At 35.5% G+C, this 17,613-nt stretch overlaps 1 protein-coding gene across 2 annotated transcripts in view; it reads right to left on the bottom strand.

Moving 5' to 3' along the window:
* Positions 1-2,307: 2,307 nt before the first annotated feature.
* Positions 2,308-17,613, bottom strand: part of LOC135215335 (aromatic-L-amino-acid decarboxylase-like) — a 122,877-nt gene continuing 107,571 nt past the window's right edge. Inside the window, exons 14-15 of one of the 2 annotated variants that reach the window (XM_064249895.1) lie at positions 16,119-16,226; positions 2,308-2,827 (exon numbers count right to left, since the gene is read on the bottom strand). In XM_064249895.1, coding sequence (XP_064105965.1) covers positions 16,130-16,226 — 97 coding nt within the window. In that variant the 3' untranslated portion in view covers positions 2,308-2,827; positions 16,119-16,129. Of the gene's footprint in view, positions 2,828-10,794; positions 16,227-17,613 lie in introns of those variants that run through there. The other variant, XM_064249896.1, reaches the window with a different exon arrangement.

Genomic DNA, 17,613 nt, shown 5'->3' with positions numbered 1-17,613 from the left:
GGTGTCAAAATGTTGAGGACGAACCGTAACCACGTTAAGCACATAACTTCATTGCAATCCACTGCGATCATCAGTCTGTCCGGGTTGTTTACCGACGACGGCCACCATGCAAGTAGCAGCTGCCCCGTATATTTATACACATTATTTAACGAAGATGAAGCGAAATAAAAGAAGATGGTGGCAATCAAGGTTATATACTAGAAGGGTAGAATAAGGTGGTCGGGAATTACTCGCTGACATGAGATTCCAAGAAGTTTCTGGCCACAGTAAAGTCTTTTCTTCGTAATAACTAATAAATTGAAGGACCTCTTCCTCACTCCAATTAGCCATGGTAGACATATACGTACTGACTGACCAAAACAAGGGACACTACTATGGACGGCCTTGTTCATAGTCGGTGTCAACAAGTTCAGCAACCTCTGTTGATACGCGTGTAATACAGGTCCCGTCCACACATTGCGTAACGTGCAAAGAGACCTCCCTCTGATTCGGGTGCCCAAAAACCGACAATTGCCGGGACGGAGGGCGAACGGAGCCTCGCGGGTTCGGGGTTCGGGTTCGAGGCACCGTCCACACTTGCGTTTTTGTTACAAGAATCGGTTACAAAACAAGGTTCGGTTTGCACGTGTGTACCCACCTATATTTCGCTGTCAAACATACTTAATATTGGAGGCAGAACCTCCTCTCCAGGGATAGGGTAGTTTTCGTGTAGTTTTAACTAGAGAATTTTTTTTATTTTTTTTTTTTTTTTTGGTAAAGGGAATTTGCCATGGAAATCCTGTTATGAAATTTCGTATAACAACTCTCACATCGACTAGCAAGTCTCAACTTACGAAAAGATGTATCCTTCTGTTAGCGTATCCCTTATTAGACTACATATGGACATCACTAGTGGAAAGGACCCACTCTCGACGTGGTTCGGAAGTCATGTAAAGCCGTTGGTCCTGTTGCTGAATAACCACTGGTTCCATACAACATAAAAAGAAAAGTTTAGTTGAAGAAAGTCACTGCAATGGAGAGAGAGAGAGAGAGAGAGAGAGAGAGAGAGAGAGAGTCATCTGGGAATGAAAGGGATGCTACCAGAGCCATTCGGTCAAGTTTATAGCAAGTGTAGTGAGGTAGGCCGTTTCCGCGAGCCCTATAAAGGATCATATTGGCTGATGATTTTCCTTAAGAGGCATCTTTAGAATTAATACTCCAATTCATCAGTTTGCTGCTATCACATTCTTTATGTTCTGCGTTAAAAAGTTCGAAAAAATATATCTTTACAACTTACCAAGTTATCCTATTAACAAATTCGTTTGTAAAGATTGCTTAAATTCTAATTTGTATTATATAATATTAATTTTCTTTGTAAATCAGAGGAATTTGGATCTGGTTTGAAATATTATATCTTGCCATAATGATCTTCAATTTTTGTATTCTTACTTTCAGAGGGCAGATATGTTGCAGTTTATTGTATGACTACGAATTAATCGATTTTCCACGTCACAATAATAGGCGACGTTGGCGTGGTATTCACTTGCCAGCTCTTGCAATTCTACCGCTGAACATACGTGGAAATAACATATAAAAACATGAAAAATGTTCTTTTTCATGTCCTTGAGTTGGTTTTACTTTGGAAAACGAAGCGAAGCGAGTTTCACAACAACGAATTTGAAGCCTTCTCCGGCTTTTCCAAGTTCTCGTCATTTATTTAGATCTTTCTGAAAGTGATGCAGTTCTCTTAATGGATGATTTAGTCCTTCTTGCATAAGTCGCTACTGTTTTCCAACATTAGTCTGCTTAGTGTTAGAGATGCCCACATGATATCCTAAATATTTTGTAGCTACAAAAGCTTGACCATACTAAACAGTGTTATCTCTCAGAATTATTGGTTTTGTGCATTTGATACTGTTTTAACTAAACAAACATGAATAAACTTACGGGATCTCTCGGTATGTGAACAAAAATGTTTGACTTTCATTTGTTTTTCTCTCTCTCTTTTGTAGTGACACTACTATAATGCACTTGTGACCCAAAGATGCTATACGTGGCAAAATAACGCGACTCACTTGACGAAAATCACTGACCTGTCAAGAGTATTCATTACCTGGGATAACTTCTTCAAGCAAAAACCTATTAAATGTTTAATAAAGCAACAATTTTTTCATTAGCTGAATACTGTCTTTTTACGGTAGAAAATAAACAACCCATCAAGTAATGTATGAATTCATTCTAGCAACATGTTTATAATTCGATGACTCATTGTTTGATGACTGCTAATCATTTTTTATATGCTTGAAAGGTTTAAATTCAAAAGACTAATCGAACAACATCTTTTATTTTGAAACAATATCATCTCTCTAAATACAATTATTTATCTAAACATATACAACATTATCATTTACATGCATATTGTGTTTCTTCATTTTGATACTCATTTACACGCATATTGTGTTTCTTCATTTTAACGCATATTTTATGCACTGTGATTACTTGGGTAGATATCAACAATCTGAAACTTGAATATTTTCTGTATTTTTTTCTGTTCATTTGTATATTCTTTTATTTTTAAGTTAAACTTAAGATTTCAACTAGAAAAATATTGGATTCTTAAAATATAAAATCTATCACTTCAATAAATAACCTATCAGTTTACATATTACTAAACCTATGTGGTCAGCAGCTTCCCGGGCACGCCACACTTTAACTTAAAACCTCGTCTTATCGGTTAGCTATACGTCTGGGCATCTTCTCCTTTGGTGGTAATAGTTGTAACTGAGACATTCGTTGTGTTCTCCTGACTTGTTAAGAGGTGAGGGGTTGGGGGATGGGCACTTTCCTTCTGGAAAATGATATGTTTTTTTTTTTATTGAGAATTACTTTTTTACATAATCTTTGTTAAGCTCGATAGAGCGCTGAGGTAGGCAACCTTATGAATGAACAGCGTTAAGAAATCGGAAGATCTTTATAAAATAAGACGCTGAGAATCACAAACCTTCCGGTAAATTACAAGATATCTGGTAAAAAAGGAAGCAGTTCGTGAAAACCGAATAGGTCAACGTATCTAAGGATCTCTTGCTGCCAGTCTATGATTTAAAAGTAACTGGAATATGGTTCGGATGATGAGTCCAAAACTTACAACCTCAATCGTTTTGCCTCATCATAACTGAAGTGCTGAAGACTGATAATTTCAGTAAACAATGAGTTTGTGATGTTGGTCATCTGGGAGAGGCTTGGTGACCAGGAGAGGTTGCATATATCCAGACTAACCGAAAACAGCCGAGATGTTTGAAATTCAGAGCCAAGAAAAGAATAAGCTATATGGTCACAATTAAATGAGAAAAGATCTTCAACATTTGGTTCAAACAGCCTTCTTAACATCAACAGTCAGTAGTTATATAAATATTCTTGGTTTAGCAGAAGCTCCTGCCTTGGTTAAGATTTCACCAGTATATAAAATATCACCTACCCTTCAGCTAATCAGATGAAGTTTGTATTTAAGCCCAGTTGGTTAAAGATGGCAATTAAGAACAGGATCCCGGAGTTCAGAAGTGATCTGGTGTGTCAATAATGAAGGGGTCACGGGTTTTGGTCCCTAGTTTGTTCAAACAAACAAGACCACAGGACAGTATCGGCTTAAACATCTCATTTCACTACTGATGAAACTTCAATAAAGATTAGCTTGAAGTTCAAGTAAAAGATATACCAAGTCCAGTCAGTAGGCCCTTGAAGACAAGTATGTGATTCAACTCAGTCTCCACGTTAGAGTCATGAAGCAATAGTGGGCATATTACTGAATTGTGGGTTTCCCTGATAAATTACCAATTGGGAGGTGGCTTATCTTCCAGTTGGCTGGTAAAGCATGCTATCTAACTCTCATGACCTTCTCATCCACGGAGTATACGTTATGGAAGGACTACAATAAACAATCCACACTACTAAGATGGACAGTGAAACATAACTAGTGGTCCAGAATGGATGAGAAAAATAAAATATTGCCCTTAATTCGAACAGACTTTACTGTGTGTGGATTTAATTACCACATGCCTCTGAATCCAAAAAGTGACCAGAGGCAGCAATAGGGTATCAATGTTAAATGAAGACAGTAATGGTATAATACTCAGAAAATACTATTTATCAAGGCTTGTTAAGATTCCATTAGGTAAGCATACAAGAATGTTCCAAAGTATGAAAGGACAGTTGTTTGATGTAATTTAGCTACTAGAATTCACTGACTGAAATGCATGGTGCTAGTTTCTACAGAATGTGAAATGGCTTCTAAGAACAGGTCTTAATTTGAAGAAGGTTTTAGAAGACATGAGGTACTGCACTATAATCTAAATTCATCCGAACTGACAAAGTAATACTCAGTAAAACAGAATTCTGAAAGCCATACCTTTTCATCCATAAAGTGTTCAGTGAGACTAGCAAAAGTTGACAGGAAAAGTTAAATAAAGACCAGATGAGAACATCTTAACACATTAGGAAGATAATGAAATAACCAATGAATGAAAACTCAGGGAATGTCTTATACAGGGCAAACTTCATCTGCTAGCTTTTTGTCATGATCTAATGATAGCACTCAACTGGCAACAACCCAATTTCATCCCCAAGCAGCAGATGGTGTGTCTGCTCATATTCAAACAACTTCAGGAGTCACAGCACAGATCCTAGTGTGGGCCCAAATACTTGTAGTGGGAAGGTGAGAGGGTGGACCTCTTGTCCAAGTGGGGAATTGCCAAAACACTTGTCCTGCCTGGTGAAAAAATTTAATTCTTTTTTCTGCGGCAAAGCCAACTAGTTTATTTAAGATTTTTTGGTGAGCTACTGACTGCAGGATTAGGCATGTGTAAACTAATAAGGGGTTAAATTTAATGTGTTTCTGTAATCCCTTTCCAAGAGATGTACCTGCTTATTCTAGTGTTCAATAACAAATTCAACTTTTTAAGCTCTTACACGTAGTCACCTACTGAGCTTGTGACATTAATATCAGCCAGTATCTTGTCGACATTTTGTTACTGTTAAAACATGTGCCTTCATATCAAGTACATAGTGCTGGAAATTAGGATCCTATTATAAATTTTCAATGTAAATTTGCAAATAGTGAATAACTATAGGGCAAATTTTCAGTGGTAGAGATAACATATGAGTTTACAGTGTACAAAAGCTAACAAGTTGAGCTTACTATTTGCATAACATGCAATCCTCAAAGCGTAATATATAAATAAATATGAGGTTAGCCTTTGGAAAAAAATCATAGCAGTCCCACATGTTATTGGCATCTTAGCACTGAAGATAACATACATCTGACAAATTTTAACTTGGTATAAGCAGACAACTCCCGGACACCTCAATCCAACAAAAGCAAAAGTTAATCTGTAATTTGTCAGCCTTAAAGAGCCCTCTTCCATTTTTAAAAGGTGCAACTTTGGTCAAGCAACGACTATTCCTGTAGGTATCATAAACCACCCATTTATACGGATCTCCTTTTGTAGAAGTTAGAGTGGACCGCTTGTGTGAGAGGACCTTCTTCTCATCTACTAGTCAACTGTTCTTAGGAAACTATTGCTGAAACAGCTTCTGAAAATCTCGAATTTCATAAGTTAATCTAGGCAACTGTTATGATATGCAAGGAACTCAAGCATTTTATGTGCAAAGACCTACACCACTGTACCTCAAACATAAACCTTATGTGCCAATTGATACACGTTATATTACTGATTCCTTAATTTTTTAATAGTCAGTATTGAGTGAGTATGTGGTCATATGTTACTATAAATGAGATTTAATGTTGTGCTATCACCATAGCTTCTGAAGCTATTTTTTCAAATGATTTCAATGGCATTACCTTAAGTGCAATACAGTATTTTGTTATGAGCCTTGAGCCTAGCCTAGGCAATGCACTGGTATCTAGTTTCTTTATGGAAAGGGCATTGGCTCTGGAATTTCAGTCTCCCTATTCTCAGTTACAGCAAATCAACCAGGTGGTATTGGGGAGATGTAGGCTACCAGTGTTGGTGCTTCCTCCCCTTAGCGAGCCAAGGTATATTAACTGTTGTTGTTAGTAAAGCATAGTATTCATTGTGCCAGTGAAGTGCCGTGCTTACCCCGCAGCATATGGTACTGTAATTATACTAGAAAGCAATTAAATCAAAGTGTGGTGTTAGAAGTTTACTATAACTTTAGAGCACTCAATCTCAACTGTCTCCCATATTCTCTCACGTATGTTGACTAGATTTCACAATTTGGAGACCTTTCATATAAAGTGTACCACTATTTCTTACAAATTAATAGTTCCTTCTCGGTACAGTCTCATTTCCAAAGTATAAAAACTACGTACTTTCCCATTGTAACCTCACCCCCTTCCATCCATTTCAACCATTTAACCAGATATTCACACACTCGTAAAGGAGATTATTATATTTTAAAAACAGAGATAAATACATTCGGTGAAAGCAGTATACAATGTTTTAAAAACAAGGATAAATGCATTATGTGAAAGCATTATACAATAGTGTTGCGTGCTTCAGAATAGCACAAAAGACATCTACAAAATTAAGATTAGTTAATCTTTCCATCAATATATAAATGGCGTTAATTGAATGACCCCCTTCATATTTATGTACACAATCCTTTATCCAAAATTCTTTGGGCCAGATTGTTTCGGTTTTGGACATTTTTCGGATTTCGGAACTGTGAGGTCATGAATATAATCTAACGTCACTACTGCAGTTAAAGCATTTTTTCATGTTTTTTTTTATTATGGTTATTTATTAGTTATTATAGTTTATCATTTATTACAATATACTGTTAAATGAATGTGAGATAATTAACATCATCAATAATATAGTAGTGGGAGAATTGACACCATATCTTCACTAATAAATTATTTGCAACAAAAACATTCGTTAAAAATCAAAATATGCATATTTGTACGTTATCATGATCGTGACCATTCGACTGCTGATGGCAAAAATGTTTCAACAATTTTCTTTGTATCATTATTTCTTCTATTGTTTCTTCTTGAAAACAAGAATTTAACAATAATTCCAAGTTTAGTATAGTGGTATGAAAAATCCCAGACACTGTGTTACAGTGATCAAATGTACGACTGCAAACTGATGACGACATAATGACAATAAGGAACGACCCTCTCCAAGATCGATATGGTGAAATATATTTTATAGTCTTACTTGGCTCTTACATTCACAAGTTGTATTTCAACTTGCGAATTTTAATGATAAGTAAGACTATAAAATACATTTAAATCTAGTGCCATCAAGGCATAAGTATGTCTATAAATAGGACAGAATTAGAAGCCAGTCATTGGATAACAGATCACCATGTCAATCAGCCAGCCAATCAGGTTTTAGTTGTGTTCTGTCTGAGAAAGCATGTTTTGCTCATAGGAAGTTCGGTTGCAGTTTTAACATGGATCCGCCTGCTTGTCGTCATCAAGCCGTCATGCAGCCGACCATCGTCACGAATATGGATTCGCCAACTCGTCGACATCGAGCCTTTTAGGGAATGGGACAACTGGTCGCGACCGACTGGCCATGGCCCAACTGGCCATGGCCGACTGGCCGCAGCCCAACTGGCCGCAGGGGCCGACTAGCCGCAGCCCAACTGGCCATAGACGAAGAGATGAGAGAAAAAAAATTATTTCTGTCTATCTGTCTGTCTGTCTCTCTCTCTCTCACACAGAAAATATTTAGATACAGTAAATCTAAAAGACGAAGAGTATCTGAGAGGAATTGCTCATAACTTCTCTTAAGATATATAGTTATGTAGCTGCTATTTTAAGCAGTATTTATATTCCAATAATTCAACTTTTTAATGAAATTTAACTTTTTTTATCTTTAATTATCTTTTATTTTCTTGATTTTTTTATTCAATAATTCAGCTTTTTAGTGAAATTTAACTTTTTTTATCTTTAATTATCTTTTATTTTCTTAAATTTTTTATTCCAGTAATTCAGATTTTATGTAACTTCTATGTAATTCAGCTGTGTAATAAAATTTACATTTTAAGTATTATTCTTTTCTTAGAGAAAACCTCTTTTCAAAAATGATATGCATACATGAAATAAATAGTTTATAACCATTAACAATAATTACAAAGTTCAACAATGTATTTAAAACAGGAAACAGTCCAATTGGCAAAGTATCAAGCTCTCATTTAAAAAATGAAAATAGTTTACAACCATTAATAACAATAAAAACCAGTTTTATTCGAAAGAGTTTATAACCAATAACAACAATCACAAAAATCAAAAGGGTATTTAAAAAAAAAAATAGATAAATAAATAAACACTAGTTTCCTTCAAAAGATAAAAAAAAATCTTTCTCTCTCTCTCTCTCTTACCGCTGCGGCCAGTCGGCTGCGGCCAGTCGTCCCCAGCGGCCAGTTGAGCTGCGGCCAGTCAGCCACGGCCAGCTGGACCACGGCCAGTCGGCCGTGGCCAGTTGTCCTAGACCCAGCCTTTTATGAGTCGTTATCGGCTCATAAACCCAGCAAGCCGCCTACCATCCCAGAGGAAGAAACTGTATCGTTTTCAAGTGAAGAAAACTATAAAGAGAATGCATGTTTTTCGAGTGAAGAAAACTATCGAGAGATATCTGAAGAAGACCAAACTTCCATTGGCACCTATTCAAGCAATGAAAGCATAGAAATACCTGCCCATTCTGTGTTGGAGGATGAATTCAATACTGAAGAATAGGTAACTCGCAAAAAGAAGAAAGCCTGTAGGAACACACAAGTCCAAGATGAAAGAGCCCTTCCCAATAAGTTTCCTGCAATAAATGCCTCGCCTCTTCCAAAATACAAATCCTCCTATGATGAAATAGCTAAATTGGAGAAGCAGAACCCAAATCTGAGCATGTCTGTTAGACCTAATCTAGTGGGTGATATAATCATTACCCTGAAGAGCAGAGAAACTGAAGAGATTCTTCGAGTGAATGCAGTTTTCATCTGCTAGACCCGAAGAAGAAAATCAAGAAAGCAGTTAGATTTGCAAGTATCCAACCACCCTGCCTCTAGACCCTATTCTACAACTGGAAAGCATTCTAGATGCTAAAGATGCACTGTTAAATCTGGAAAGTCCAGTGCCCCCACAAGGAAAGTCATCGCCACCTTCCAAGGAGACATTCCCAAGCAAGTTTCTCTGGGTATATGGGGATCATTCTCCACTGAAGACTTTATTCCAGAGCCACTTCGATGCTACAATTGCCTCAAGTTTGGACACCACAGTAGCCGCTGCACAGCCACAGAGATGTGTGAAATATGCAGTAAATCTCATCCACCCAAGCAATGCCTAGATGCTTTCAAAAGAGGAGAAAAGTTGAAAGCAAATGCTCTCTTCAACATCATGCAGGAAACAAAAAGTGCAAGTTTCGACTTGAAAAAATCGAAAAGATCAACACAACTTCTCAACTTTTACAGCCTACAAAACCTTCAAACCCGATTCCAAAACCCAAGGAAGAAGTTGGAATGACCAGGTCAAAGCTACATAGAGAAGTCAAAGCAGCACTACAGAAGATAGCCAGTGACAAGCCGATGCCCAGAGAAGCAGTGCCAAGTACTTCAGAGCCTTCCTTTCCCCATCCTTCCAATCCCAACCTCTAAGGTTGACAGCCCTCCTTCCCAGACCCATCCATCACAACCTTCTCCTTCCCCTTCTGACAGCTTAGACAATGCCAACTGAGTTCCCAAATCAGTGAATGAGAACTCAATAACACTTACATTCGAAGGAATCGTCGTTCTCTTCGAACTTCTCACAGGGAAACCTCTAAACAGAGAGACACTGATAAGCCGCATACAACCCCACCTCGTCCTAACCTTCAAACCCAAGCACCTGTTGTTCAATGTTCAATCCAAACAGCAGCTGCCTCACCTAATCATCCCATCCCTGTTCCTCTTCTCCAGTACCTTAACGAGCAGCGCTGAGAAGAGCAACATCTCATCTTAGCCACCCTCAAGTGAGCAGTATCTAATGGGAAACAACCATCCACTGTATACGATAAAATTCATCCATTCACTGCACTTACATCATTCATCACATACCAAGGGAACTTTGATTCCCAAAATTTTTTCTAACTCAAAATTAATCCTTTCCTTCCCAAGCTCTCCTATTTACTGGGAATTGCTTCTATAAAACTTTATCTCCCACTAAACTAAATTGCAGCTGAATGATATGTTACAGATAAATATCCCTCATCCACCACCAGTTACAGGCTGCTGGGAAGCAAAAGCCCGTAACAGTACAAAGCTGGCTTAATCTTACTCTACTGCTATCATAGGAAGTTAACGATGACGTGTGTATGTATATTTTGAATGCATTACGTAATTTTTAATAGAGTATGTATTTTACTGATACGTACATGAAGAACAGAATAAATTCTTTCTCATCGCTTTAAGTACAAAATCGTTGGTTCAGAGATTCTTCCGCAACAAAAGCATTCTTTTTCTGTTTTAGAAAATATTTACTAACGGTGCGTTGACATACTTTCAAATTAAATTACTCTCATCAATCTCTCGAGGAATGTTAATCCATTTCTGTTTACCTGCTGGTCACAACTTAAAGTCCACGTGTCTGACAATCACAAAATTTGTTTGTTTGTGTTTGTGTGTGTGTGTGTTTTTTTTAGATGTATTACCTGTACTGCACACTTTTAGAACATCATAAACACACACATTGTGTGCATATTACTAATACCTATTGGTTTTGAGATACAATTTAGCAGTATGTTTTCCTGATAGAGAGAGAGAGAGAGAGAGAGACGAGAGAGAGAGAGAGAGAGAGAGGAGAGAGAGAGAGAGAGAGAGAGAGAGAGAGAGAGAGAGTTTTTTCGGACTAAGGCTTCGGAGATGTACAATTATTTTCATGATATCTTGGGATTTTTTGTTAGTCTTGAGGTTTTCTAGAGCCAGTTCTTGGGATTTAATAAGAAAAATGAGGCGAGTAGCAGCCAAGACGTTAAAAGCTTTTCTGTTTTCAAAATTTCGGATAAAGGGTTGAAAGAGGATATAAAAGGAACTAATAATCAACAAATAAGTCTACAGTCTTCAAGAACTGCGGATAAAGCAACCTGCAACTTAAGCAAAGACTCTCATATTCCTCTTGTTAACCAGAAAATTATTTTACACGACACCAGTGTTACTTATCCCATTCACAAGTTTGTATGACTAAACACAGGCTATAAAATTTTATTACTAAATGTAGGCCACAGCATTTTAAACACAATGAATTATATAAATTCAAAACAGTAGCATTTGCCAGCAATATTTCACAAACTCAGGCTATGTTACTCACGAACTTGAAAGGAACAGCCACCATGCAAGGAGCTCTTAGAAGTCCCATTTGTTTTCGGTCAAGTTTTTGACTGAAAACCTAGAATCCTAATTCAGAAGGGAAGTTTAAAAACCAGTAGGAAGTCTTGCACTGAACTGTTGCTCCTCCTAGCCAAGATTTTAATCGCGTCATTAGAAGGAAAAGTATTTCATTTCCAGTTTTGAATAACATTTTTAGTGGACAACTAAACACAAAATATTAATGAAACAAGAAGTTTAAAAGCAGGAAGTTCGAATTTTTGCATGGCAGTCATTTTACTTACAAAAGACGGGGCAATATTTTAAATATTGACATTATTTTTCTGTATTACACTCATTAATCACAGAAATTTTAAAATGTTCCAAGACTTCCATCCATATTTAATATGCATGTTCACAAATTCTCTCTCTCTCTCTCTCTCTCTCTCTCTCTCTCTCTCTCTCTCTCTCTCTCTCTCTCTCTCTCTCTCTCTTTCTTCTTCTTCTCATGCCATAATAATTACTGACCAGCAACATACTCTCAAAAGTTCTCATGATAATTGACTAATCTTCTGGGCTGAATAAACTAAAGATTTGTGGTAACAAATACCTGATGTTTCTTTTTTAAAAAAAGGAAATGCTATATTGCCAGTTTGTACATGACTGTTAGCAACTGTGTAACGTTGATCAGATCATAACACTAGCGTGCACCTTGGTTAATTTGAAAAAGCTCAATTCAACTAGAGCAATACTAAATTACAAACATTTAAATTATAATAAAAGAAATAGTAGCCAACCTTTCACCTCAGAAATATAACTTTCCTAAACATTGTAAAGATACAAAATTTGAAAATGAAAGTTTAGCTGTCAGAACAGAGGTTAACTTCACAGGGTACTGATGCAAATATGTGCTGCCTTAACTTGTGGACTGCTAGATAACATACAAAGAATAAGTAGCCTCACAAAACTATGGAGATTAACCACATCACTAACTTCCACAAAAAAATATACATTTGATGTACTGTCAAAATTCAACTACAAGAAAATTTTAACTCATTGTAAGCGCTGCTTTGACAGTTTCATCACCATTTAAATTTAGATAAATGGTCACATGCTAAAGAATCTAGCATTTTAACTTTCATGGTGGTTTTGTGAATATCACTCATAGACTAAAAGCTTAATTTGCTGTGAAAGCACATTTTATCATTTTATTTTGATGAACGTACTACTTACTAGTGTACTTGATAATACTTCTACAGTAAAATAATATAATTGTAAATTTTTGTCAGGGAATGTTTCTAAAGCTTAACAGCTAACAATATTGTAGACAGTTCTGCTGTGAAAACAGGAACATGATATAGTCAAGGAAAGCAAAGCTCTTTTATCAATATTAAAAGAGTAGCAAATACTTTAGAATATGGCGAATTGGAGCCATTAGTGTAAAAATGTTGTATTAACATAATATGATGTGCTGTGTGGTGTTTTTGATGGTTGGAGTATTTCCATACTTTTATATACTAGATCTTATGATTCTCCTATGAAGATATACGTATATAATATGTATTTATATTTTAACAAATGACCTCACGGTCTCATGTATAATATGAAGGATTGGGGTCATTTGTATAAATGCTGTGTGCTGTTTTTGATGACTGGAGTGTTTGCATAATGTTATATACTTTATCGCATGTTTCTTCTCTGAGGATACATAATACAGTATATACGTTTTATCAAATGACTTTATGATCTCATATGTATTTTCAATGAACTCTGTAAAATGAACAGGACATATTGCAACTACAATGATTGGGTACATGAGTATTTCCATTTCTTTCTGTGGATATACTGTAGATTTATCTGGAAACCAGCTATAATTCTCAGTCCCTCATTTATGAAAGAAATCCACGGACTTTAATGCCTAGCTGAATGCTTATCAGTGGAATCTTTGCCAATATATTATGTACACAAATAATATTCCTCCTTACCACATACAAGTTTTCCTGCACTGCAATTGAAGCTACTGTTACTGTAGATTCTTTGACACATATACTACATGAATCCAGCTACTCTGCATTTGGCTCTTTACTTTTCATCCAATCTTTGGTTCTCATCCAACTGACATGTTCAAATACTGTAACTTCATCTTGTTCCTGTTTTCACTCTCTACTCCAGAACAAATATTATGGGCTAACCCTATGAAAATCTAGGAGTATGGCTAAGTGTCTACTTTAACATAGAATAATTGAAGTTGTAATGTCATGGTCTACTAGTAAGGAGTGAAACAAATTTATTTACTATTACAGTGGAACAAAATTATCAGTGAATGCAATGTATTACAGATACTCAATTAAAACAGTACTTTGACTTTTAAAAAAAAGTCAATCTCCATAAATATTATATACTGTTTTCAATTATCAATGAATACTGAAGGGACAACGACATAAAACTGTATGTTAGTGACTCATTAGTGATTTTTAATTAGAAACTTACATTAAAGTAGCTCTTCAAATTTAATGTACTATTTTGTACCTTAAATTTTGTAATTAAAAGTCAGTCTCCACAAATGTAGCATTTACAGTAATCGCTGAATGATAGAAGAATGGTAACACAAATTAATCAAACTGCCACGTCCCTTCTACCTGCACTGATATGGTATTTCAGCCTTTGGTAAGTTTTCATATCTATAACACATTGCTTATGTGTGGTCAGAATTCTTGATTGAATAAAAGTTTCTAAAGATAGCACACGGGATCAATATTGCATCAACACTCAAAATCATTTAAAACAGAGCAGTGGCGAGAAAATTTTTTTTAAATTAACCAAGTACAAAAAATTTAACTATAAATAAAAACTAAAAGTTCCTTAACTTAAAATAAGACTGAATATTGTCATAACACTGGACTGCAATCACCTTTCATGTAAAAGAGTTACACAACCTCTGTACAAGTAGAATAAATGTGAATACAGAAAAGTATAGCATACACAACCCACATTCCCCTTAAGCTGTTGTAACATTCAGAAATTAACATAACTGGATTTGAAAAAAGTTTTCCTTTTCCTATACTGTGGTAACTGATTATTTTCAGAAAAAAATTTTCATCAAATTTTGATCTACTTTTATCCTGAAGTTGTTTAAGCACTATGCCCAATATTATGATCATAATGACTGAAACTAATAGTATGTCCAGACCCCTGGGCACTACCCAATAAGCACAAGTTCACTGTCTATCATGGGGCAAAACCAGCGAATTGCACGTGCACATAATTGAGCAAAATCGTCAGCTATTGCTCATGTAAACTATCCCATAAGCTACTCTATAGTGTGAGCATCATCACAGGGATGCCTGATGGGCTTTGCCCAGTGAGAAAACAGTGCACCGGAAAGTGCCTCATTGTCTGGACATAACTAAAAACACTTGTGCTTAAAACATTCCACTGACTTGTCTACTTAATCCAGGCAGGAAGACAGGATGTGTTTTACGCAGAGAACCTGCTTGTTAGGTCCTACTAATGTAGACCATTGGTACAATGAAATATCTTTTTAAACCCACAATAACATTACTGAATTAATTCTGCTCACAATACATTACTCATTACTATTACATTTCACAACATTCATTTCATAGCATTAAAACTGAAAATGCATAGCAGGCAAAATATCCTACATGAAATGATGGACAATGTTTATTTTATAATTTTAGGTAATGGAAAGGCAACTGTAAATTAATATCTTAAGCCTAAAATTACGAAGAATTCTACATTTCCTAAGTAATGAAGTACATTTGAAACATTTTATTACAGTAAAATGAGACATTAAAATGCATAACAACGTTGCACACAACCACTGGTTCGCAAGCCTTACTGATGGGTAATTAATCAATTTAACTGGAATTTATATACTGTTGCTTTACCTCTGAGAAAAAGATAGATGAGCCCCAGAAAGTCAAACTCCTTTCATTTCAGGTCATGTAAAACATTTGAAATACAATTTTTCAAATTCTACGGCAATATCTGAAATTTACATTTTAAAGTGATCAAATTAATAAAAAAAAAAATTGCTCCTATGTTATTAGAATAATGCTGTTCCTATTCCTATCTCAAATCATAAAAACTTTGTGTTGAAGGATTAGGAGAAAATGAAACAACTACAACTGACAAGAAAATCAGTACCTTCTAAGAATACAACACTCAATGAAACAGTAAGGGATGTACTATTAAAATCCTTTGGTAAAAAGCATTTGACTATGAATGTTAAATATAAAATACATCAATCACAAATAAAAAACAAACAAACAAACAAAGACAGAATGAAAACGTGACAGGTTCTATTTTCAGCCAAGCTACCGAGATTAAAATGGTCCCTTCATTTTACTTACCATTTCTCTTAGATTCAGATCTTAAATGACTTGGTTTAACTGCTAAATATAACCAACTTCTGACCTTCTGCAGCATGAATGAAATTTGAAGAACTGGACTCTTTTTGCATGAATAGTTGAATTGATCTATATTGAGGCTAAACTCCAAATAGACTTCCTATAGAATAAGTAAATAAAAGATGGATGACATTCAATTTCTAAGTGGGCCTGTGACTTAATACTGAAATCTTAAGATAACTGAGCAAAAGAGTATATAAAAAGAAAAATAATTATTTAGAACATAAGACTAGAATCTGTATGGCTTTAGAACCATCCTTTGTCTCTTCCAATACCTGCAATAACAACCGAAGTATTGCACAGTATAAGCAATAATTGCATTGCAAATAAAATCAAGATGAAGATCATTCCACATTAGAGAAGAAATAGCATCAATATAGTACATAAACATACTTGTTTTATGACTACTCCTTACTCAGCACAATATCCGTTTGCTTTTTCACTTCCATCCAAGCCTTTTCAACATCATGAGATTCGGTAAAGCGAGAACAAACAGCAAATCTGAAAAAAATTACACTTAATGTTTGTTTGCACCAGAATAATCTATAATGAAGCTCTAATAATTTTGGAAGACTCTGCCATAACATAATCAAATCCAATTATTATAGCAACTTTTGAAAATAATCCAATTTAATGGTAGCCACCCGTTCTTAAAAAGAACCTATGAGAGTGATGAGGGAACTTTAACCAAAAATAAGAAAAAGTTAAGTTTCCTTCTTTCATATCTCTATTTTTATTGTATCTGATACTGTTTCAAATAACCTTTCTTTCCAGTGTTTTGGTTTATGTAACTATGTACAGCTTGCTGTCTAAAAGGTACTGAACAGGATTGACTAACAATACTATATTCATGGATATAAGAAATTTTTCATATCAGTCAATGTCTCTACAATGAAATTATATCAACAACATTTATTTAGTGATGTTAAATAAAAGAAGAGTAGCTAACTCGCTAAAGCAATTATGAATGCACAGCCTCTGGAATATAATCACTACTAACACTATTACATGAAACTACACTTTTGAAAATCTCTGAATCTTATTTCTTTTCCAATTCTGCACTAGATGAAGTAACATCATTTTGCTCTTATATTCTGTTGTACTTACAAGTAGGTCAGTATATATCTAAATCTTCTCTTACTTCAGATTCACAAGTTTATGTATTTTTGATATCACAATTGGTCTTTTTGACTGATGACTGATATGAAAGCTGCTCAATTTTCACATACTTCTCGACACATAATGTTCAAAGGTCTCACATATCAGGTTTAAGTACTTATGATAAAAATACAATTCTTAGACGTTTTATTTGTATTGCTTATTTCACTCATCGTGATGTTTTCCAGACAAAAATCCAAAAAGAAACATCACTGATGCATGTAAGTACCTAAGTATCCACTTAGTGGGTCCTTCCCGCCTAAACCCATCACGTCGTTGTCTGGCCGACGTGTCTTAGTGTGCGTCACACCAAATGCGTCGCGTCGCGTCGCATCGCGTTGCATCGCGCCGAGTCACGCTAATTCACGGCTCACCGTGAATCGCCAACCCAGTTTAACACTTCGTTCTAAGGGCCTTTGAAAGAAACCGTTCACACCGTCGAGTCAAGTCACAAATAGAACTGGACCTATTTTTAACGTCAGTCATAGTGAGTCTAGTGTCATTTGGCCTTAAATAGAAATGGGCCTGTTAGGACCTTCTACTTTATTTCTAAATTGCATTTCAGTTTGCAAACCAAGTCATGTTCTAATAAAATTGTACTCCTTTATATCTTATTTCCACTTTTATATAGGACAAAATTTAATATAATTAAATTTCGTTTTATCTTTTCTTTGTATGCATACGATATAAATTTAAAATCTTAAAACTTACCTATAGTTTTAGAAAATCA

This window comes from Macrobrachium nipponense, chromosome 5 (assembly GCF_015104395.2).
Source record: "Macrobrachium nipponense isolate FS-2020 chromosome 5, ASM1510439v2, whole genome shotgun sequence".
Taxonomy (NCBI): Eukaryota; Metazoa; Arthropoda; class Malacostraca; order Decapoda; family Palaemonidae; genus Macrobrachium; species Macrobrachium nipponense.
Note: the sequence above shows the minus strand (reverse complement) of the source record. Positions and strands in the feature narration are given on the sequence as shown.